Genomic DNA, 24,176 nt, shown 5'->3' on the forward strand with positions numbered 1-24,176 from the left:
CTGCAACTGACCTTACATCAGCTTCTAGTTGTGACAGACATCATGTTATGACATTACTTAGAGATTAGGACCTGTGGCAATCAACAAAATACATCCCACAGCCATTAACCCCACAATTTTACTAGCATTGGGTGAAGTGTGGAGCATCTACTGATCAGAGTTTGAGAAAGCTGAGAATACTATTGTAGTCCCGGTTGGTCAATGTCTCGTCTAGATTACGTCATTATGCAAGACAGGTCGGTTGTTTGAGCTGAATTGCCCTCTAGTGGTGTTATAGAGTGTGTGACACTTGATCAACGGAATTAAATAATTTCGTCTCTGCTGCATTGCCTGGGGGGTGATTCGGGATGTGAATGACACTCAGCAGTGCGATTCACTGCTCCTCAGTTCGCACGCGGCCAAGACAGCAGTGATGTACTTCCATGCATGAACTGTATGCGTGTTGTTCGGCATGCATAGTGTGTGCAGTAGGCCAGTCATTTCGTCACATTTGGCAGAGTTTAAGCGTTTAATCTTCAAGCATGTCTGCCTCAAATTGAGCACATGTGGAGTATAATGTGTCAACAACATATGGACTTGTCTCTTCCCCGAATAGTGTACGGCCGACATTACTATTCATTATTCAACAGTCAAAACCTCCCCCAGCTCTGCCCGTTATTACGTGTTGGGAAAGGAGGAAGAGGGAGAAACTATTGCAACATTTGCCACGTCTGTACGCTCCGCAGCATCTCTAACGGTCCTTGGATCGGGATGGGTGCTGAGAAAGAGGTGGGAGTGACGGAGGGAGGTAGACATGAGAAATCAATCGCCTATACGTCATTCGAGGAAACAAGTGTGAACAATCATGTTATGTTTGAGACCAAACAAATCCCTGATTAGAAGTTTGGCTAATTAGGATGGCTTAAAACAGTCTGGTTTATGTCTTATTTTGTTTATTTAAAACAAAACAACCCCCATCTTGAGAGCAGGAGCTATTTTTCCCTGAGGGTTTTGTGGGACTGCCCGTCAAAAATCGAACCTTTTGTTTAACGTAACATGCTTCGTTGGTCTCGAAGCGTCACAGCCCTACAATATCTGAAGATGAGCAAACGTTATTCTTGAGGCGACCGAGACAGCGAGTGTGTTGTGCTTGTGCAGTGCCGGTGGTATAAGCTAGTCTTTGCTGGGCTGTAGGACAGGGTGGGTGGTATTTTTCCATTTCTAAATGCTAGGAATGGAGGAATTTATAACCGAGGAGGAAGAGCCATGGTACGACCAGCAAGATCTCGAATCGGGTAAGTGGCAGGGAACGCAGTTTGCAACCAAAAGCACCGAATGTTAATGCAAGCTCTCGTTATTGTTGAGCTCAGCTGTTCCTCCCAGACAAAGGCCTTTTTTGTCACGGGAGGCTTCTAGATCGCTTTGCGATGTATATTTGTCCATGCATCTTATCAAATAAAAATGGCAATAAATGTGATACCTCACTATAATAACTTGATAGGCTACTTTGTAATAACAGTGCATCGAATGGTATTTGTTACAGTGATGGGGAAAATCTTTTTCCTTCTTGTTAACAGAATGTTGTGAGATTAACCAAATTTCATGACACTGTACGCTAGTTGGTGTTTGTAAACAACGAGTTAAAGTTTTACAATATAGCCTAATATACTGGGAATACATAGACAATGGATTTCGTCTGCCATCAATGCATGTAGCCTGCTGACATCTCTAAAAAACCTGCGTCAACTTATTATGAGCATAGTCTGCCTTTATTTTCCCTATGTAGTCATTTGTCAAACTAGCCGCATTAGTCTTTAATGCAAATGTATATCTTAGTGAAAATAACCTTTTCACCCCAAAGATTCAAAGTTCAAACCAAGCGCGCGCTCTTTTGTCCAACTTAAGTTATCAATTAGGTTGTATTGAATTCCTCGTTCTGTCATTAAATATTGATTTATTTGTAGATGTCAGTGACTTTCACACCCAGTAGACTTTAATGCCCATGTCCCATATTTTTTATATAAGTTGAACATATCTGTAAAAACATAAAATCAATAAGAAAGTGATTGGTTGGGACCTGACACAGACAGGAAACAAGCTTGACTTCAGATCCAATGGAATAATAATATAATAACTATTTTCATTGACTATGCTATTCCCCCATTTTACATTAATTATATGGGACCATAACATAATAATAACTTGTTTAATCTTTATCTTCATTTTGTGGGCTAATAGCTTAACTCAGCAGAACCACTATTGTTCCAAATTCGATTTAAATGGATGGCTTATTACGCTTCAATTTGGATTAAACGCCTTTAAATGCACAGTCAATATTCCAGCTGTTATCTGCTGAGCTGCAGCAAATCACAGCTTCTTGTACAAACCTGGGCAACATAAGTCCCCCGGGCCGGCCGTTGAGTCATTCTGTCCGGCCCGCGATACATCCAAAACTGGTAAAGCAACTTGCTTAATATGTTAAGCTAACGTCACCGTTTTTAAAGTGCACAATTTACGGAGGCACATCCAGAGCAAGCATGCTGCAAAATACAAAAACTGTCACCCAATGCTACAGTTCAACAAGTCCAAGTGCAGATGCAGCCTCGCTGATGAACATCTTGCAGCAGTATCGCACACTGCTTCAACAGAACCGCACACTGTTTCAACAGTACCACACACTGCTTCAATAGAAATGACTTCTGACTTCACCTCACTTGTCAACGCCCATACGAGGCTCTCCTGTTCATATTGAGTGAGTAGACCTAAAAGTAGATTTCTTGGGTCTCGGCTGCTGGAATCATTGTCGTTAAAAGCACGTAGTACAAAAAAATATACTGTATTAAGTTAGATGACGGCAATTATACCAACATTTGCTTTGAGTGAAAATCTTCAGAAGTGATTTCATAGACTTACACTCACCTAAAGGATTATTAGGAACACCATACTAATACTGTGTTTGACCCCCTTTCGCCTTCAGAACTGCCTTAATTCTACGTGGCATTGATTCAACAAGGTGCTGAAGCATTCTTTAGAAATGTTGGCCCATATTGATAGGATAGCATCTTGCAGTTGATGGAGATTTGTGGGATGCACATCCAGGGCACGAAGCTCCCGTTCCACCACATCCCAAAGATGTTCTATTGGGTTGAGATTTGGTGACTGTGGGGGCCATTTCAGTACAGTGAACTCATTGTCATGTTCAAGAAACCAATTTGAAATTATTCAAGCTTTGTGACATGGTGCATTATCCTGCTGGAAGTAGCCATCAGAGGATGGGTACATGGTGATCATAAAGGGATGGACATGGTCAGAAACAATGCTCAGGTAGGCCGTGGCATTTAAACGATGCCCAATTGGCACCTAAAGTGTGCCAAGAAAACATCCCCCACACCATTACACCACCACCACCAGCCTGGAGAGTGGTAACAAGGCATGATGGATCCATGTTCTCATTCTGTTTACGCCAAATTCTGACTCTACCATCTGAATGTCTCAACAGAAATCGAGACTCATCAGACCAGGCAACATTCTTCCAGTCTTCAACTGTCCAATTTTGATGAGCTCGTGCAAATTGTAGCCTCTTTTTCCTCTTTGTAGTGGAGATGAGTGGTACCCGGTGGGGTCTTCTGCTGTTGTAGCCCATCCGCCTCAAGGTTGTGCGTGTTGTGGCTTCACAAATGCTTTACTGCATACCTCAGTTGTAACAAGTGGTTATTTCATTCAAAGTTGCTCTTCTATCAGCTTGAATCAGTCGGCCCATTCTCCTCTAACCTCTAGCATCAACAAGGCATTTTCGCCCACAGGACTGCTGCATACTGGATGTTTTTCCCTTTTCACACCATTCTTTGTAAACCCTAGAAATGGTTGTGCGAGAAAATCCCAGTAACTGAGCAGATTGTGAAATACTCAGACCGGCCCGTCTGGCACCAACAACCATGCCACGCTTAGAATTGCTTAAATAACCTTTCTTTCCCATTCTGACATTCAGTTTGGAGTTCAGGAAATTGTCTTGACCAGGACCACACCCCTAAATGCATTGAAGCAACTGCCATGTGATTGGTTGATTAGATAATTGCATTAATGAGAAATTGAACAGGTGTTCCTAATAATCCTTTAGGTGAGTGTATGTCTGCCCTAATAATTATTATGCCTATAAAACTGTTATACACTATACCTTATGTAATGTAGCTTACTCTGTTGAGTTGAAAGTTAAGTTTTAAGGAAAATGTGTGTTGCAACATTTAACCCTAAAAAGGGAAAAAGTAATCTGGTCCACGATGCTCTCTGGCATTTTCAGTGTGGCCCCCTGTGAAAAATATTGCCCACCCCTGTTCTAGAACAACTTTGAACTTGTTGCTAACATTAGGGGTATTTCATATTTTTCTGTACTTCTTCACTCCATCTCTTCTTTTTCACATAGCCTTGCCGGCCCTTTCCCCCTCTCCTTCCTGTTTCAGTCTTTCTCTTCACTCCATCGCTCCCTGCCATCCTCTCTTTTGCACTTCCTGTTCATATCTCACTATCACTTCATCTCTTTGTTCCAGTTATCAGAATCTCCCACAGGCTGAGAGGATATGATGTAATGTTCTTGATCTGGCCCTTTACACCCATACTGTTTACACATTTTTCACACACTGACACTGTGAGAGAAGAGAGTGGAGGAAACAGTAGACCTGAGGGTCAAAATAAAGGCTGATGTATCTTCACCACAGAGAGAGAGAGAGAGAGAGAGAGACAGAGCGAGAGAGAGGGAATGCACAATACAGTGTTTGAGATAGACAGACTGTAGATGATAGGACAATGACAGGATGAGTCATTAGAGGGGAGAACGATAAAAATAGAACATGTGCCTTGTCACTCAGTTTTTCCAAACCATTCTCTCTGCGTCCAGCCTCCCTCTTTTCTTATGCCTTGTGTAGCCTTTAGGCTTTGTGACCCATGGCACCGTGTTCCTGGCCTCTTAGCACAGTTTAAGGTGTAGCATTTTGTGTCTGAATACGGGGCACATCTCTGGTAGTGATTCTGTGAGGTGCCGGCATTCTATCAGGTGAGAACACTGCTCATGTTGGATTACACTCCAGATAGAGGCAAAGGCCGGCAAGCAGAAGCTCTATCATCAGTGCTGCTGTTTGTACACAGACTTAGGTAGATTGAAGTCTAGAAGGGGAAGTTCCACGCTAAGAATGAAAGCAAAGCGGAACAGGTGTTTAATGATGCAAAAAGTCAATTTGCTGTTCTCTTCTGTTAAGAATCAGCCAACTAAAAGACAAAAAATCTGATGTTTCCATGCAAAACAACACTGCAGTGAGAAAAACAGATAAATGATCATGCTTTTCTATGGATCCCTTTGTTGGACTGACCAGGGCTGGCACTAGTCCAATCTCTGCGCTGATGTGTGCCCGGACCAGCTGAGGCTCTAGGCCTATTGGGACTCATTGTTTAGCAGGGCTCAACTAACATATGATTATAGTTCTGTTGTGCCATGCACCTGCTCTTATTACGGCTTAACAATGCCTCTGCATCCAACTCTCTGAAGCTCTAAACGCACTGTGCTTCCGTGTTGTGCTGTAGACAAGAAAACATTTCATATGGAAAAGACTAACATTTAAGTGCATACTTATGGTCCCCTTTGCAAAAATGTCGGGATAAATGAAAGATATGGGAATAGACAATAGTATATTCATAAAATGTACACAATGAAATAACAATAATGAAGACAGTAGCTGGCTATATACAAGGAGAACCAGTGCTGTGTTTCAGGGCACAAGGGACTAAAAATAGATGGGATAGAAAATAAATAGTAGCAGCAGCGTATGTGATGAGTTGAAAAGTGTGCATGTATGTACATGTATGTACGTGCAGCGTCAGTATACATCTGAAGTGTGTGTCCAAAATATGTGTATTAACTCACTATTTAAAGGTCTGTGGTGGCAGATCATCTTGTGGTTAAATACACTATAACAGTGTTGGGCCATAAACTGAAAGGTTGCTGATTCAAATCCCAGAGCTAACATTGGGGAGAAATATTTTCTATCTTTGAGGAAAGCACACAAACCCTAATAGCTCTGGATAAGAGTAAGAGTCTGCCAAATTACAGATTAGTGAAATCTAGTGTAATAAGGTCATACTGAAGGGGTTTGGTCTGTTATACAGCTTATTCCCAGAAAAGAAAAAGAAGCAATGGAAAAAAACAAGGAGAAACTCTGTTTTTCAGATTCCTGTGAATCATATGGGAGATATGCACCCTGAAAAAAGTAATTCACTGGTTGGGAAGGACTGGCACATTTCAACACAGGTTTCTGGCAACACCACAGGGTTGTGGGTTCAAGTCCCATAGTATGGATACTGTTAAAACACAAATCAAAACAAGAAACTGCACACAATCCCTTGTGTCCGAGTCACTGGGTCTGTGCAGTGATGTCATACTTCATGGGTCAGCTGACTTCCTGCTCTCCTTGTTTGGAGACGTGTTGGCCTCCCTCTATTACTAATACCACACAGCAGTAGAAGAGAGGACAACTGGGTCTGTGTTTCGGTTCTGTAGTTTTTCCAGGACGTTCTGCTGTTGCAAAGATGGGATATTAGGCATACAGCGGACCGCAACAGAGCGTGGCTTACTTGTTTACATAATTACATTTCCCTCTTGGAAGAAAAGCCTGGAAGATTTATGAGAGCCTAGGTGACATAAAGCCTACAGCTTTACCGGATAGGAAATCATTAAATCTCCCTCTGAACACACTGCAGGCCTCATCTCTTTAATTTTCCAGCATCCCCACTCATTTTCCATGGGGTGTAGAAAAGTGTTACAGATATAGTTCAGAAATTCTTATCTTTTGCCATCAGTCAGAGAGGATTTTGCAATGCTATAAATACTTTCATTCAATTCCACTTATTTTGACGTGTTTGAGAAAAGTGTAGTTTTAAAGCAAATTATCTGATATTATTCCTTTTTGTCTATGGGGCGAGAATCAGAAATTTTATATTCTACATCTATAACTATCAAGCAGGTTTATGTTAGAAAATCATAATAATAATATATGTATTTTTGTGGGGTTGTGTTGTCTTGCCTTCTCGTGAACTTGGCACACAAATCAGTGACCTTCACTAAGAGATAAAAATAGAGGAGGTCAATCTTTGGTGAGAAACCAGGTATGGGCTTTCTCTTTATCAACACTTTTCTCTGTCCCTCATGTCCTCTATTTCTCTCTTTGGAAGGATCGTCTTTATTTCTGCATATCTCAGGTGAAATGAAGAGATGGACTGGAGATTTGATTGTTCTGTTTGCAGATGCTCTTCAAAGAACCCAGCTGAAAATAGAAATTCAATATATTCCCTCTGTGAATTATCATGATCATAGATCAAAACATGTTACAGCATGAACAACGTTTTCTACTGTTGCCGTAATGGCAACCGGTGCAGACTGAATTGAGTATTTCCAGTGAAATAACTTAGCTTTGGTTCAATTTCTGTAGCTTTAACTGTCAAAAAGAACAATCTCTTTCTCTCCCTGTCCACTCCAACCAATCTACCGCTTCATCATGCCTCTCCTCCTTCCTCCCCTGTCTTCTTCGTTTAATCACTTTTTGTTCTCTCTCAACCGCTCTCTCCTTTCATACCTCCCTACCTCTCCAGACCTCCACCTGGCAGCGGAGCTGGGAAAGACTCTGTTGGAGAGGAACAAGGAGCTGGAGGACTCTCTGCAGCAGATGTACATCACCAATGAGGAGCAGGTGCAGGAGATCGAGGTTAGTGGGGGCCTGGGCAACAGCAGTTCTATGGAAGTACCTGGTTAGTAGATCCAAATCCATAAGTTGGGTGTACATTGGATGAGAATCTACCTCACCCTTGGACTGAACTTATCTGCTGGTAGGAGGGGTTAAAGGTCATCTGGCTGGAACTGACGGATCTTAGTGTGGCAGTTCATCAGCCAACTGAAATGGTTAATCGAGTTCACGGCCAAGGGGGTTTAGAATTGAAAGAGTAACCTGAATGTATAGAAGTCGACCGTAAATGTGGACTCAGCAAAATGATGTACAGGAGAGAAAGTTGTGGTTCAATTTTCACAACTACTAATGCTAAGTCCCCACATGCCTTAACTTGGCTTCCAGTCATTTTCAAGTGTCCCATGGGTGAGAGTGGTCCCCCGAAAACTGAGCCACTACTGGCAGGGAGAGTTACACTATCCCTAGGAAATATGACATCACTACACCACTCACACCCACCAGAAAGTAGGTGGCAGTAAGGTTACGGTGGGCAGGTAGTGTTCATGTCTTCATGGTCATGTGTGGACAAACGGTGTGTGTCTCTCTGCAGTACCTGGCCAAGCAGCTGGAGGTGCTGAGGGATATGAATGAGCAGCATGCTAAGGTCTACGAGCAGCTGGATGGAACGGCCAGGGAACTGGAGCTCACCAATCACACCCTGGTACTGGACAGCAAGGCCTCACAGCACAAGATAGAGAGGTGAGAGGGACAGAGGCACAAGGTCACATCTATCCACGTACACACACAAACACACACACACACACACTAACTCTGCTATCTCCCAGGCTGACCGGAACCATTGAGACCCTACAGGCTCAGGTGGAGTCTCTCTCTGGGCAGGTGGAGCAGCTCCACTCCCTGGAGCAGCTCAGGGTCCGGAGGGAAAAGAGGGAACGGCGCAAGACCATCGCGTCCTTCCCCTGCCTCAGAGAACTCTGCACCGCACCCAAGTGAGTGTCCACAGCCTCATGTCTCTCCCTTTGTTCAGCAGCCTAAGGGACGTTGTTCATTTTATACTGGCATTTGGTCATGGGATTTGGGGGAAATAGTAATTAATTTCTCTAGATTTGTGTATATTTAAATATAGTTTGTTACATCATTCCTTTCTAAATCTAATAATAAGGTATATAGCTGAATTACTCTTTATGGCTTTTACCGTTATGATAACAGTGACCAAACAGTTACAGATTAGTAACAGCAATGATGACACATTTCAAGTAGTATATAAAAAACAATTTCAATGGAGGCCACAGTGTCACGGCTTCGGGGGTTGAGAGGAGCAAGGAGGAACCGGAGAAGGCGTGATGGAATGAAGGTTTAATGTTTCTCAGCGAGAGAAATCAGTACAGGTATAACAAAGCGTTGAACAGCTCTTCCATTTAGTAGAGACAATTACACACAAAGACAGGGGGAGCAGAGGGAACATATATACCGGGGGAAACAGCGATGATGAGGAACAGGTGCACAAACGAGACACAGGTGAAATGTATGATGAAGACGGTGGCGTCAGAAAGCAGGTGACGTCGACCGCTGGGGCCCGCCCGCTGCAGGGGGAGGTGAACCAGCAGAGGTCGCAGTTGTCACAGTACCCCCCCCCCTGACGCGCGGCCCCAGCCGCGCGACGACACCGGCCTCGGGGCCGACCCGGGGGGCGCGGAGCAGGGCGGTCCGGCCGACGCTGATGGAAGTCGCGGACAAGGACGGGAGCCAGGACGTCCTTCACCGGAACCCAGCTCCGCTCCTCCGGGCCGTACCCCTCCCACTCCACGAGGTACTGGAGGCCCCCCGCCCGGCGCCTCGAGTCGATGATGGAGCGGACAGAGTACGCCGGGGCCCCCTCGATGTCCAGAGGGGGAGGGGGCACCTCCCGCACCTCACACCCCTGGAGGGGACCATCCACCACCGGCCTGAGGAGAGACACATGAAACGAGGGGTTAATACGGTAGTCGGGGGGAAGGCGTAACCGATATGTTACCTCGTTGACTCTCCTCAGGACTTTAAAAGGCCCCACAAACCGCGGGGCCAGCTTCCGGCAGGGCAGGCGGAGGGGCAGGTCCCTGGACGAGAGCCAGACCCGGTCGCCCGGCCGATACACCGGGGCCTCCCCGCGGTGGCGGTCTGCATAGGTCTTTTGACGGCGGACAGCGAGCCGGAGGCGGGATTGTACTGCCTCCCATGTGCCCGCTGCCCGCCGGAACCAGTCGTCCACCGCAGGGGTACCGGTCTGGCTCGGCGTCCACGGCGCCAGGACCGGCTGGTAGCCCAGGACGCACTGGAACGGCGTCACGCCCGTGGAGGAGTGGTGCAGAGAATTCAGTGCGTATTCTGCCCACGGCAGAAACTCTGCCCACTCCCCCGGCCGGTCCTGGCAGTAGGACCGGAGGAACCTACCCACTTCTTGATTGACCCGTTCCACCTGCCCGTTGGACTGGGGATGGTAGCCCGAGGTCAGGCTGACCGAGATCCCCAGGTGCTGCATAAATGCCTTCCACACCCTAGACGTGAATTGGGGACCCCGGTCAGACACGATGTCCTCGGGCACCCCATAGTGCCGGAAGACGTGTGTGAACAGGGCCTCCGCGGTCTGTAGGGCAGTAGGAAGGCCGGGCAGAGGCAAGAGGCGGCAGGACTTCGAGAACCGATCCACAACGACCAGGATGGTGGTATGGCCCTGGGAAGGGGGGAGATCCGTCAAGAAATCAACAGAAATGTGGGACCATGGCCGTTGTGGAATGGGCAAGGGGTGCAACTTGCCCACAGGTAGGTGCCGGGGTGCCTTACTCTGGGCACACACCGAGCAGGAAGAGACGTATACCCTCACGTCCTTGGCTAAAGTGGGCCACCAGTACTTACCGGCCAGGGCGCGCACTGTTGGCCCGATGCCAGGATGACCGGAGGAGGGAGATGTATGCGCCCAGTAGATGAGGCGGTCGCGGACAGACGCCGGCACATACGTACGGCCCTCAGGGCATGTGGGCGGAGAGGGCTCGTCGCGCTGCGCTCCGGCGATGTCCGCGTCCAGTTCCCATACCACCGGTGCCACGATGCATGACTCCGGGAGCACGGGAGCATCATCCACTGGCCTCTCCCCCGTGTCATGCTGGCGGGACAGCGCGTCAGCCCCGACGTTCTTACTCCCCGGCCTGTAGGTGAGAGTAAACACAAACCGGGTGAAGAACATAGCCCACCTTGCCTGGCGAGGGGTCAGCCTCCTCGCTGCCCGCATGTACTCCAGGTTCCGGTGGTCAGTCCAGACGAGGAAAGGGTGTTTAGCCCCCTCTAACCAGTGCCTCCACGCCGACAGAGCTCGAACCACGGCCAGCAGCTCACGATCACCAATGTCGTAGTTCCGCTCCGCCGCACTGAGCTTCTGGGAGAAGAAGGCACAGGGACGGAGCGTGTTACGACACCCCGTCCGTTGGGAGAGGATGGCACCGAGCCCACAATCGGACGCGTCCACCTCCACGATGAACTGGAGCGACGGGTCGGGATGGGCCAGGACCGGAGCGGTGGTGAAACGGTGTTTCAGTTCCACAAACGCCCGCTCCGCGTCCACGGTCCACCGCAACCGGGTCGCCCCCCCCTTCAGAAGGGAGGTGATCGGAGCCGCGACCTGGCTAAAGCCCCGGATAAACCTCCTATAGTAATTAGAGAAGCCTAAGAAACGTTGCACGTCCTTAACCGTGGTTGGGGTCGGCCAATTACGCACGGCGTCAATGTGAGGCTCCTCCATAGCCACACCTGTGCTGGAAAAGCGATATCCCAGGAAGGACACAGACGACTGGAAAAACAGACACTTCTCGGCTTTCACGTACAGGTCATGCTCCAGCAGTCGAGCCAGCACTCTGCGCACTAACGAGACATGTTTGGCGCGGGTGGCAGTGAATATCAAGATGTCATCAATATACACTACCACTCCTTCGCACAACAAGTCCCGGAATACGTCGTTGACGAATGACTGGAAGACTGAAGGAGCATTCATCAACCCGTACGGCATCACTAAATACTCGTAATGGCCAGACGTGGTACTAAAAGCGGTTTTCCACTCGTCTCCTTCCCGGATACGCACCAGGTTATAGGCACTCCTGAGGTCTAATTTAGTGAAAAAGCGGGCCCCGTGCATCCTCTCCACCTCCGCAGAGATCAAAGGGAGAGGGTAGCGGAACGGAATGGTGATCTTGTTCAGCGCCCGGTAATCGATGCACGGGCGCAAACCACCGTCCTTCTTTTTCACAAAAAAGAAACTCGAGGAGACCTGTGACTTGGAGGGCCTGATGTAGCCCTGTTCCAACGCTTCCGTAACGTAGGCGTTCATAGTCTCCGTTTCGGTGCGGGACAGTGGATACACGTGACCCTTCGGGAGTGCGGCTCCATCAACGAGGTCTATCGCACAATCCCCCAGCCGGTGTGGTGGCAACACAGCAGCCTTGGCTTTGGAGAAAACCGTAGCCAAGTCCCTGTATTCGGGGGGAATGGGCACGGCGGGCGCACTGTCTGGACTTTCCACCGAGGTCGAGCCAACGGAAACACCCAAACACCTACCCTGGCACTTCCGCGACCACCCCGACAGACGTCGACTAGACCAGGAGATGAAGGGGTCGTGTAGGGACAACCAGGGGAAACCTAAAACGACTGGGAACGTGGGTGAGTCGATGATGTGAAATGAAATGGTTTCGCTGTGTCGGCTGTCGGTAATCAGGAGGAGGGGAACAGTGCAACTCGTGACCAGACCTGACCCTAGTGGCCGGCTGTCTAAAGCTCTCACGGGCAGGGGGGTGGCGAGGACCTGGAGGGGTATGCGTGACCGCAGGGCAAAAGACCTATCCATGAAATTCCCAGCTGCGCCTGAGTCTACCAGCGCCTTACACCGGGAAATCAGCGGAAAGCCGGGGAACCTAACAGGAACAGTGCACATAGAGAGGGAAGAGGTTAGTGGCGAATGTGCATGTGCTACCTGGGGTGACGCGGAAGTGCCATGCCTGTCGCCTCTCGACTCAGGGAGGGAGGTGCGGTGTGGTGCAGTAGTACGGCCTCGTCGCCCCTTGGAGGCACTCCGCACCTGCCCTCCCCGACGTCTGCCCGGCAGTGCAGCCGTCCCCAATTCCATGGGGACGGCGGTGTCAGGTTGGCAGGGTGGAACGGACGGGCCTCTTCCGGGACGTCCTCGGGCAGCCAGCAGGTTGTCGAGACGGATGGACATGTCAACCAGCTGATCGAAGGAGAGGGACACGTCTCGACAAGCCAGCTCCCTCCGGACGTCCTCGCGAAGGCTGCAACGGTAATGGTCGATTTGAGCCCGTTCGTTCCACCCTGATCCCGCTGCCAGGGTCCGGAACTCCAGTGCGAACTCCTGCGCCGACCTCGTCCCCTGCCGTAGGTGGAACAGCCGTTCACCCGCCTCTCTTCCTTCGTGTGGATGGTCGAACACGGCTCGGAAGCGGCGGGTGAACTCGGCGTAGCTGCCCTGGGTGGGCTGCTCGGTGTTCCAGACGGCGGTGGCCCACTCCAGGGCTTTTCCGGACAGGCAGGAGACGAGCGAGGTGATCTTCTGTGCCTCGGTCGGCGCAGGGTGCATCGCCTGGAGCGCGATGTCCAGCTGTAGAAGGAATCCCTGGCAGCGGTCCGCCGCCCCGTCGAAATCCCTGGGTAAGGGGAGATGCAGTGCCCCCATGCTCGGCGGCACGGCAGGGGCAGGCGGAGAAACGGCCGGTGCTGCGGGGGTCTGCTGGCTCAGCTCTAGGCGCTGCACCGCTTTTAAGACATTGTCCATTGCAGCGCCTAGGCTGGCCAGCATCGTTGAATGTACCTGGACCGCCTCCGCAACACCGACCTCGCCTGTGGCTCCCGTGGGCTCCATATCCTTGCTGTTGTATATTTGGTGTGTAATTCTGTCACGGCTTCGGGGGTTGAGAGGAGCAAGGAGGAACCGGAGAAGGCGTGATGGAATGAAGGTTTAATGTTTCTCAGCGAGAGAAATCAGTACAGGTATAACAAAGCGTTGAACAGCTCTTCCATTTAGTAGAGACAATTACACACAAAGACAGGGGGAGCAGAGGGAACATATATACCGGGGGAAACAGCGATGATGAGGAACAGGTGCACAAACGAGACACAGGTGAAATGTATGATGAAGACGGTGGCGTCAGAAAGCAGGTGACGTCGACCGCTGGGGCCCGCCCGCTGCAGGGGGAGGTGAACCAGCAGAGGTCGCAGTTGTCACACACAGTTACTCAACTGTAAGGTTATCAACCCTTTAACAAGCATTTATTAAAGTGATTTAGCTCACACGTGTATTTCCCTTCATTTAAGTTAATTCAGAAAGTGACACCATTGAGTCAGACGAAGTATGATAGTACTTTAATAATGTATGAAATTACCAAGTCTGACTAGTTCATTTTTGTATGTAGATTCCCTAAATAAGAATAACTGAAGTCCTAGTGTAGCCTTTTTCTGGGCCCTAGCAGTTTCTAGAATGCATACATACATGTTTTGTAGTATAGTCTAACGTAGGTTTTATTACTACATAACAGTTTAACACATGGAGAAATGTATAGTATTGTAATTTTATATTATATTGGCATTCTGTAAAAACTCAATATTGCCAACATGGTTTTGTGTCTCTGTCTGTGGGTTAGGTATGAGGATGGTTTTGTGTCTCTGTCTGTGGGTTAGGCATGAGGATGGTTTTGTGTCTCTGTCTGTGGGTTAGGTATGAGGATGGTTTTGTGTCTCTGTCTGTGGGTTAGGTATGAGGATGGTTTTGTGTCTCTGTCTGTGGGTTAGGTATGAGGATGGTTTTGTGTCTCTGTCTGTTGGTTAGGTATGAGGACGGTTTTGTTGTGGGCCGCTCCGATAGCTTCACCTCAGAGTCTAAGCGCCAGCCAGCAGAGGAAGAAAATGAGCGTCTGAGAGAGGCGGTGTCAGCATTGCGCTCAGCTGTGAGGGCAGAGCGGACTCGCAGGGAGGGGGCAGAGAGAGAGTGTCATGTCCTCCTGGGGGAGTTCAGTCGCCTGGAGACGCGTGTGCAGGTCAGAATCACTTGCTAATTTGACTATTTTAAAGGTCGCCATGTTTGATGGGTGCGTGTTCTGTTGAGTCCAATGAGTGCCCTTTTAATTGAACACGGCGGGGCTTCTCATTTTCCATGGTAGGAAATGTGGATTGATTGGTTTGGTTTATCTGACTGATTGACTTGTTGATTGACAGGGTGCAGAGAGCTGCCAGGCACGGGTACGTGAACTAGAGGTGGAGCTCCAGGAACTCCAGCAGCTCAGAAGGGCAAGGACCCTCCTGCTGAGCAGCGAGGACGATGGTGTGGGATTCACACAGACCCTTCTCAACAGCACCCCCGAAACAGACACCCTGGAGGGGGAAGGAGGCGAGGCAGGAGGAGGGGTCCGGGAGGAAGGCGAGGGAGGTGGTGTAGGCGGAGAGTCCTTGCCCGCCTCCAGCCCTGTCAGGAAAAGCTGCAGCGACACAGCGCTGAATGCCATTGTGGCCCGGGACGCGTCCGGGAGGAGGAGAGGGAGCTACGCCATCCACGCCAACAGTGTCCGTAAGAGAGGGATGTCCATCCTGAGGGAGGTGGATGAGCAGTATCACGCTCTGCTGGAGAAGTATGAGGAACTGTTAGGGAAGTGCAGGCGCCACGAGGAGTCCCTGTGTCACATGGCAGTGCAGACCTCACGTCCCGTCTCCAGGGACCCCTCCATGAAGGACTGTGCAGTTGGCCCCACTCCTGCACCCCCACCAACACCCACCCGATCCCCCTCTACCCCCGAGGCCATGGAGAGCATCAGTAAGCAGGTAGATGCAGTGGATAAACGACTGGGCCAGAACACACCAGAGTACAAGGCCCTGTTCAAGGAGATCTTTTCCCGGATTCAGAAGACCAAGACAGACATCAAAGCTACTAAAGCCACCAAAGCCCCGAAAGCCAGCAAGCCTGGAAAGTCTCATAAATAGGAATGACAGTGAGCTTCCTTGGTAGTGGAAGGCTACTTTGTGCTTAAGATTGTTGCCTCCACACTACCAATATGTAGCACTCATGAGGAGGCTTCTGAATTGTGTCTTTTCTTCTTTCTGCTTCTGTTACAAGGTGTCAATCAACAAACATGCTACTAAAAACGAATCCGCTGCTAAAGCTACCTGCTATTAGCGCCTGCCTACTTTTGCCGGTGAGATCTAACACATTCTTTCAGCTGCCTTTTACTGGTCGGATGACTAGCCAGTTGACTCTAAGTTCTATCTTTAGAGCAGTGGTATTCATGTATTCTCAGCGGGGACCTTGTTTTTTCAACCAATTTATGGGGACCTCATTTATGGGGGCAGAAATTCTCACTCCTCCCCCTCCCCAAGTCAAATAACACAAACTTGAAGTCAGTACATTTAGATTTTTACAATGACTCATAAACTTTGATTAATCTCTCTTGAAAATAATCCAATACATGTATCTTAATTTGTAATTTTTTCGGGTGGGGGGCGGGGGGGGGGGCGGGTTGGACTTTGAATACCACTGTTTGGAACTTGCAGGGCCTCCCCCAGCCTACCGGTAACTTGAACCATGGACTTGAAGTAAAAACAGAAGTAAAAACATCCTACTTTCTGCCCAGAGTACACCGCGACCACATTTGCACTGCTCTCTCTGTGACTGTATACTCGTGACCGTAGTACTGTATTTTATACCCTAGAGATACTTATCTTCCAGGTCCTTAGAGGTAAATGCAATTTGTGTCAGAATGCTGCAGGTTTCGAACAGTGTTTCAAGTACACACTGACTCTTGGGGAGTGCCCAAAAAAGATCAATGTTAATATGTTTGTGGTTTGTGGAGGTGTGCTGATGCCCAGACACCCCTGGAATGGAAGGGTTGCTGGGTATGTCCACTGGCCTCCAGCTGGCTCCCTGTGCGCTCACAAGATGCAACAGACAATCTAAACAGGTTGTTGTCTTTTCTTTTTCCTGGGGCATTATAAACCCTATTGTAGAACTGACGCATGATCTAGTATCAAATGTGATGTTTTATTACTGTCTTTTTTTTTGTCCCATTCCATTTATGCTGTTTCTTTGATTGTTGGTTACAAATCTTTCACCCTCCACAACAAACAAAAAGGGAAAAAAAGCAAAGCTGTGATTGTATTACAATGTCAAATTGCAATGCAATTGTAATGTAACATTATCCCCTGACTAATTTTTATTTAGACAAACTTGCTTTAGACAGAAGTGATGGTCAATGATATAACCTAAAAACAGTAAGTATTACTAACTATTTAAACCTGTTATGTTAGCATTAACCAAGCTCACCAGCTGTCAAAAACACAAAAACACAGACACTGCAACATTACACTATATAGCAAAGGATCCAGGTCGTCTTGGCTAGCTACCCACTAAATGACCCTTCCTTCTTATCATGAATGTTATAGGGGTTGCATTGTCGAATCATATACCTTAAATCTGATACTCATGTTGTAATGCCAAACCTTATGGGGAGGAAAACATATACACACAACAAAGCACCTGCACCGTACAGGACATATTATTCTTAGTGCTACTAACTCAATGTCTTAAACTAAGGTCATATACTTAGCTGTGACGCTTTTAGGCTATTATAGCAGTCACAAAATTTGTCAAGAGATCAATGTGAGCATGGTGCTATGAAAGTAGAGCTATGAAAGTAGAGCTGAGTGTAGTGTGGAACAAAATGAGAAAATAAAACTTGCCACAGAAAAGGTGACTGAATAATTTAAACCAGAAATCGGTGCTTGCTCAATGGTGGTATAATGATGTATGTGCCAGGTCTAAGCAGAGTCTTATTTTTCCTCTCAGGGTCACTCAAGGGTTGCTGAGTGAAGAAAAATGGTAGGATGTCTTGAGGAGAATAACTGTTAGTTTCATAGAAATGTTCACCTATGATCCTGAAGGGCTGAAGTGTGTGCAGACTTCTGCCCAAACCCAACATTCAGGTGTACTGCTGGGCTGGAGTAAAGGCCTGCATTCCCTGTAGCTTTTCAGGGCAGGGAGATAAAGACATTGTACCATGCAGTGGTGACTGAAAATGTGATATATTCTCATAAGAGGGAAAAATGTCTAAATAAAACCGTCTGACTCTGTCCGTTGAAGGCTCCGTTGTTTTGTCTGTACAGTAATGTTAACCGATTGCACTTGAAAAATGTAAAATCCAAAATGTTTCTGCCTTCACATTTCTCACTAATACATACATAGATATTGGATTTACTTTCTATTACATTTCAGTTTATTCCATTATTATTTGTGTGTTTTGGTGAGGGGGGGGGGCCTGAGCATTGATTCAAGAGTTATCTCCAAAGGTGCATGATTTTATTGTATTGATAAACCCTATCTTTAGTGAGTTTATTGACAAGTTTCACAACAAACAATGAATATGTTCTGCCCTGTTGGTTTTGTTATTCATCTATTACTTTTATAATTTAAAGTAATTAATATTATATGTTTATTTTGAATAGATTTGGTCACCACAGGTTTTGTCATTGTAGCAAGGCATGTAATTCTGTGTAATTCACAAGCTTGACACCCACATTAGAAATTACAATTAGTGTTACATTAATATGACTTAAAATTTAAACGATTGGTTTATAAATTGATGAATTGGCTGTTAGAATGATTCATGCATTATTTTTTATCTTTTACACCCAGGGGCAAGCTAGTCTGATTTGAGTACAGAAGAAAACCTGTCCTGCATGAATGACTTTTGACCAACTGAAGTTGACCTACAGAGCCACGTGGCCCTTTGTGATCTGTTGAAGTCAACACTTCCCCGAGTTGGTTTGTTGGAAAGGTGAATAAAACACCAGGAGTCAGGTCAATTACCGTACCGCATATTCCGTTTATTACAAAAGCTTTTGGAGAAAAGTGTCGCCGCACAATGTCTAAGGATCAACAGTCAAAACAGCATTTTATACTTTAACTACGCCCAAAAGATAGAGGCGTTAAGTTAGCAAAGCAAGTGTGTCATTGGTCCAATTCCAATTCTATAGCTTATAAGGATAATGCAAACATCTTCTTGCCCCCTTCTGGTTTCTGTCTTGTCTGTCAGACTATGTGTGTGTGTCTCTAATCTGTGTCCTGTTACTCAAAAGACAGACATACTAAATATTTCTCTCCCCGGCAACCGCTTGAGGGTTTCCTGTTCTCCTACTTGCACCTTCAGTTTCAGCTTACGTTACAAACACTTAATATTTTGCTTCATTGCTTACAACAGCTTACAACAGTTCACTAACTTATACAATAAATATATCTACAGATCACTCCAGATATGCCAACAAAAAACATATTCAATGCTTTCAACAATGGAACGCGTCAGTTGGAGGGTTCTGAGTGTACTATTAGCTATAGCTACGAAATATACATCTTGGACAAGAGACAGCATACAGAGCTCAACAGGACGCCTTCCGAGACATACCACAACCGTCTTGAGACAGGTCAATTTACAGAAATAGGTCAGGCATTATTGCGAAAAATTATTCTATAACTGTAATTTTCTAAATATGCTTCACCGCGTCGAGTATCCTTTAAAAAGGTTAACCAAATTGCTGCACTCAAAGCATTGCATTGCACTTACTGGAACGGTAAATGTTAATCCATGCTCATATGTCACATCACATTGTATGCTCACCATTCTAGATGATTGTATATTACCTTTGCGTATATTTTGTGTATTCTGTCTGTTTACTACTAGCAACATCACAACATGTAAATACCACAACAAGTAAAATTCTGAGCATTTGTAAATGCTGTTAGCAATGAATACTCGTCCGACAATCCCCTATCCTTCCACCAAGATTCGCTATAGACCCGGATTACGAGGTCTTCATTCAACATGCTGACTGTATTATTTCAAAAGGTTCAATTACAGCACTGATTATATTTAGTCTTCACAACAAAAAAGTAAATACTCTTTATTATCTTTAAATCCACGAATGTTTCAAATTACTCCGTAGACCGCGTGGCCTAATGGATAAGGCGTCTGACTTCGGATCAGAAGATTGAGGGTTCGAGTCCCTTCGTGGTCGCTTTTTGAGGATGAAGGAAATTCCTACTTCCTGACGCAAGACGTACAACGAAACAAACGGATGAGTCACGTTCTCACTGAAACTGTGCTGCTGTCTGGTCTGATCTACCGAACTAGCGAATCTGCTGCTATCTGGGTTCGTTGTCAACGTGGCAGCCAATTGAGTTTAATTTACGTTTGATTGCCTTGTCTTCTCTGTTTTGATGAAGTGTTATGCAATTTGACTGGCTGCATCTTGGTAAGACAAGAAACAATAGGCTGCATTAAATATGAAACATACTGCACTGAACAAGGTAGTGTGTATTGTTTGGGCAAAAGTTATTGGTCACATGCACAGTATGTAGGCGATAAATGGCACAGTACTGTACTTAAAACCTCTTATTTATAGGTATATATAAAAGCATACAAAAGTATACACAATAGAAGGCAAGAACTGCATATGTATAGTAATTCAGATATGAAAGCAGTTTTACGCAATCTTTTTTTAATAGTGAATGGGATCAAAGATTAACAGATTTAATGTTACCTGTGAAATCTGAATTAGTGTTGTTTTTCTAAATTGTATGTATTTTTGTTGCTTCGAAGATCTCTGGGACTCTTTATGTGATGTTTAGAAGCTATGAGTGCAGTAATAAGAATAAATAATAGTTTATTACATTTTTGTAGTGCTTTTGTAAAGAATTTTAATGCCAGGTAATTAGATAACTCAATGCTATGCCGTTTGCTACTGTAGTGTCTCATGGTCCATTTTACAAAGGATCTATATTTAGGGCACTCTGATCAGTCAGAGCTGCTTGTCTCTTTGCTTGGCTACTCTTGAATCTCTTTGAGATTCTATGACAATTGCTGTATAAGCTCCTACAGTTATTACTATTGTACTATTGTACATATCAGTAAGATTACACATTCAGCTCTGGTAAAAAAAAAAAGTGCAGTGGTGTCTTAATTGTTTCCGGAGCTGTATATGGGGAATCTGATTTGACCTCAGATGCTTAATGAATACAGACCCAGAACTACTCACTGTAGATTGGTGAAGAGTTATTTTGTTTAAATGCACGTGTGCATATATCATCAGTGTAAACGTTGCATACAGTATTCTAATAAAGTGTTATACAAACGTAATTGCTTGGAGAGCACTGCACGAAGTTTAACTGTTTTTAATTAAATGACTCTCAGTGGTTTATTTCAGGCTGACTGTGCTCTTTGGGGGAGTTCAAATTCTGTGACAATGTCCTGAAGAGAAAATAGTATGAAAATGAAATGTACAAGCTGAAGTTATTTACAGTCATATAGATCCATGATTTGTTCATGATGTTAGTCATACAGATCCATGATTTGTTCATGATGTTACAGAGACACTCATCATTTAATTTCCTTACACATACAATTTAGAATTCTAATTCTCACCATTCAAGATCACAGGATGAGGTGCTGTTTGTGATTTCATCAACAAACATTCCACGAAGCTTGACAATAAAGAAGTCTGGCAGAAAACAAATCACAGAACTGAACTTCCCAGCGTGTGGTCACTTTAACTTCTTCTGTACGATTTTGCCACTTCTTTAATTATGACTTCCAGATTATTTAAGGCATTTTGCTTCCTTATGTAAATAACATCTCCTTATGACATTCTTAAAATTGGGGAGGGAGAAATCTTAACTTAAAATCTGCTTGGAACTGTCATATCGCCCACTGACATTGGTAAGTACATTAAGCGCAAGTTACCAGCATGTAAGGATTTAGCTCAAAGGCAGTAGTACAATCAACAAATAAATTACAGTAGGTTGCTGAAAGATAAAGAAGTTACAATTCATTACTTTATTGGTACACTGAGCTACTGTTATTTTGTCATTTAGCAAGCAACTCGCTACTTGCTCTACATTCCATTCAGAACACTATGCTCAATTACTTCATATCCTAGTAGGCTACATATAAAAAAGTATTGTTAAACTTGCACAACAACATAGCGCATCAGTTGAACGACGCACACTATTATTTCCGAAACGAAGACAGCGACCGATATGCATAACTTTACTTTATTCCATTAACTGCGCTTTGCTCGTACAATTATAGCTCAAAACTTCACATTTTGCTAATGATTCCAGAAATAACGCTGGCTTTGTTTTGTTGACATACAGGTTATAAAAAGATAAAAGCTCCTAGTCACATTTGAGCAACTTTGCCACTCCTTCCTAGACACTTAAATCAGATTTCCCAAATATACAGAATTTACAAATCGTGCCGCTCCTGTTCAAGTTGCGTTCCTGACTTTACCCTACAGGAAATATGCACGTGAAACACGAAGGCGCACCCTATGCAATGCTGATACACACTCTTTACTGAATACGTTTTCACTTTATCTGCAAACAGTCGTTTGTTTGAAATTAAAACATGAGGAAATTGAAGAACCAAATGGGCGGCTCCTTTTACCAATACGATTCGGTCCCAGCGTTCACCAAAACGAAACGTGCACTACACATGCAACATCAGCTATGTTTGGATCCGATATTCCTTTTTTGTACGTCTTTTGTTTTGCCGTCACATTTGTGAAAAAGACTGACATATGAAATATATGTTAACTATGTAGACTTGTTTTCAAAATTTAGGCCAAATATAAGTTACTATTGCTAAAACGGTCATAGCCTCGCAGTCGTCCTTGTGTACTGAGATCTTTTGAAGTTGATAAGCTGTGCTACACCACTTTCACGAAACAAAAGTAAAAAGTTGAGTATCGCGGATCACAACCATGATTAGAACGTGTATCCAGTTGTGTATTCTCAACAATATCCTATATTATTCGAGCATATATTAACGTAATCATACGTCTGATCAATTTATTATTGCAAATTGACGCAAAGTACAAGGGCAGCAGAGTGGCGCAGCGGAAGCGTGCTGGGCCCATAACCCAGAGGTCGATGGATCGAAACCATCCTCTGCTATTTTTCCCCTTTAGTAGTATTTTCACAGAATCCACGTTCTTTTTTCTCATTTGAAGGAAGAACGGCGTTTTCATATGGAGCGACTTATAAGAACCCAGCCTAAAAGATTTCACATACAGTGGATATAAAAAGTGTACACACCCCTGTTAAAATACCAGGTTTTTGTGTTGTAAAATAATGAGACAAAGATCAATCATGTCAGAACTATTTCCACATTAAAAGTGACCTATAACGTGAACAATTCAACTGAAAAACAATCTGAAATCTTTGAGGGGGAATGATAAGGGTGTGCACACCCTTAAACTAATAGTTGGTTGAAGCATTTTTTGATTTTATTACAGCACTCAGTCTTTTTGGGTAGGATCCTATTAGCATGGCGCATCTTGACGTGGCAATATTTGCACACTCTTCTTTGCAAAAGCGCTCCCAATCTGTCAGACTGTGAAGACATCTCCTGTGCACAGCCCTCTTCAGATCACCCCAGAGATATTCAATTGGAATAGGTCTGGGCTCTGGCTGGGCCATTCCAAAATGTTAATCTTCAGGTGAAGCCATGCTTTTGTGGATTTGGATGTGTGCTTTGGGCCGTCATGCTGAAAGGTGAACTTCCTCTGTTGGTATGTTGTTGTTTGGGTGATGTGCAGTTTTATTTTTGCACCAAACATACCTTTTAGAATTATGGCCAAAAAGTTCAACCTTGGTTTCATCAGACCATAACACATTTTCCCACGTGCTTTTTGGGGACTTGATGTTTGTTTTTGCAAACTTCAGCCGGGCTTGAATGTTTTTCTTTTTAAGAAAAGGCTTCAGTCTTGCCACCTTACCCCATTCATATGAAGAATACAGGAGATTGTTGTCACATGTAGCACACAGCCAGTACTTGCCAGAAATTCCTGCAGTTCCTTTAATGTTGCTGTAGGCCTCTTGGAAGCCTCCCTGGTCAGTTTTCTCCTCGTCTTTTCATACATTCTGGAGGGATGTCCAGTTCTTGGTAATGTCTCTGTTATGCCATATTTTCAAACACTTAATGATGACTTTCTTCACTGTGTTCCATGGTATAACTAATGCTTTGGAAATAATTTTGTACCCTTCTCGTGACTGATCTTTCAACAATGAGATCCCTCTGATGCTTTGGAAGCTCTCTGCGGACTATGGCTTTTGCTCTGAGATGCGACTAAGAAAATGTCAGGAAAATCCTACTAGAACAGTTGAACTTTATTTGTGATGAATTAGTCACTTTAAATGATGGCAGGTGTGTAATTACTTTTATTTAACATGAGTTTGAATGTGACTGGTTAATTCTGAACACAGCCACATCCCCAGTTATAAGAGTGTGTGCACACTTATGCAACCAGGTTATTTTCTTTTTTATTTTTCCCCCTCGAAGATTTCAGATTGTTTTTCAATTGAATTGTTCACATTATAGGTGATATTAACAGTGGAAAAATATC

The 24,176-nt window shown here is 45.3% G+C and overlaps 1 protein-coding gene, 1 long non-coding RNA gene and 1 other non-coding gene across 3 annotated transcripts; all 3 read left to right on the forward strand.

Moving 5' to 3' along the window:
• The first annotated feature begins 750 nt into the window (after window positions 1-750).
• Window positions 751-17,855, forward strand: LOC105023022 (cerebellar degeneration-related protein 2-like). The gene is made up of 6 exons (XM_010891883.4): window positions 751-1,274; window positions 7,612-7,724; window positions 8,293-8,441; window positions 8,528-8,692; window positions 14,563-14,770; window positions 14,949-17,855. The coding sequence occupies exons 1-6, from the start codon at window positions 1,205-1,207 to the stop codon at window positions 15,705-15,707; spliced, it is 1,464 nt and encodes a 487-aa protein (XP_010890185.1). The 5' UTR covers window positions 751-1,204; the 3' UTR covers window positions 15,708-17,855.
• A 1,221-nt stretch (window positions 17,856-19,076) lies between these two features.
• On the forward strand, window positions 19,077-20,075 carry LOC117594478. Its single transcript, XR_004575729.1, has 2 exons — window positions 19,077-19,214; window positions 19,716-20,075. It is a non-coding gene; the product is annotated as an uncharacterized LOC117594478 (long non-coding RNA).
• Window positions 19,715-19,787, forward strand: trnar-ucg. The gene has a single exon. It is a non-coding gene; the product is annotated as a tRNA-Arg (tRNA).
• Window positions 20,076-24,176: the final 4,101 nt, after the last annotated feature.

The sequence above is a fragment of the Esox lucius genome, chromosome 5, assembly GCF_011004845.1.
Source record: "Esox lucius isolate fEsoLuc1 chromosome 5, fEsoLuc1.pri, whole genome shotgun sequence".
NCBI classification, from domain to species: domain Eukaryota; kingdom Metazoa; phylum Chordata; class Actinopteri; order Esociformes; family Esocidae; genus Esox; species Esox lucius.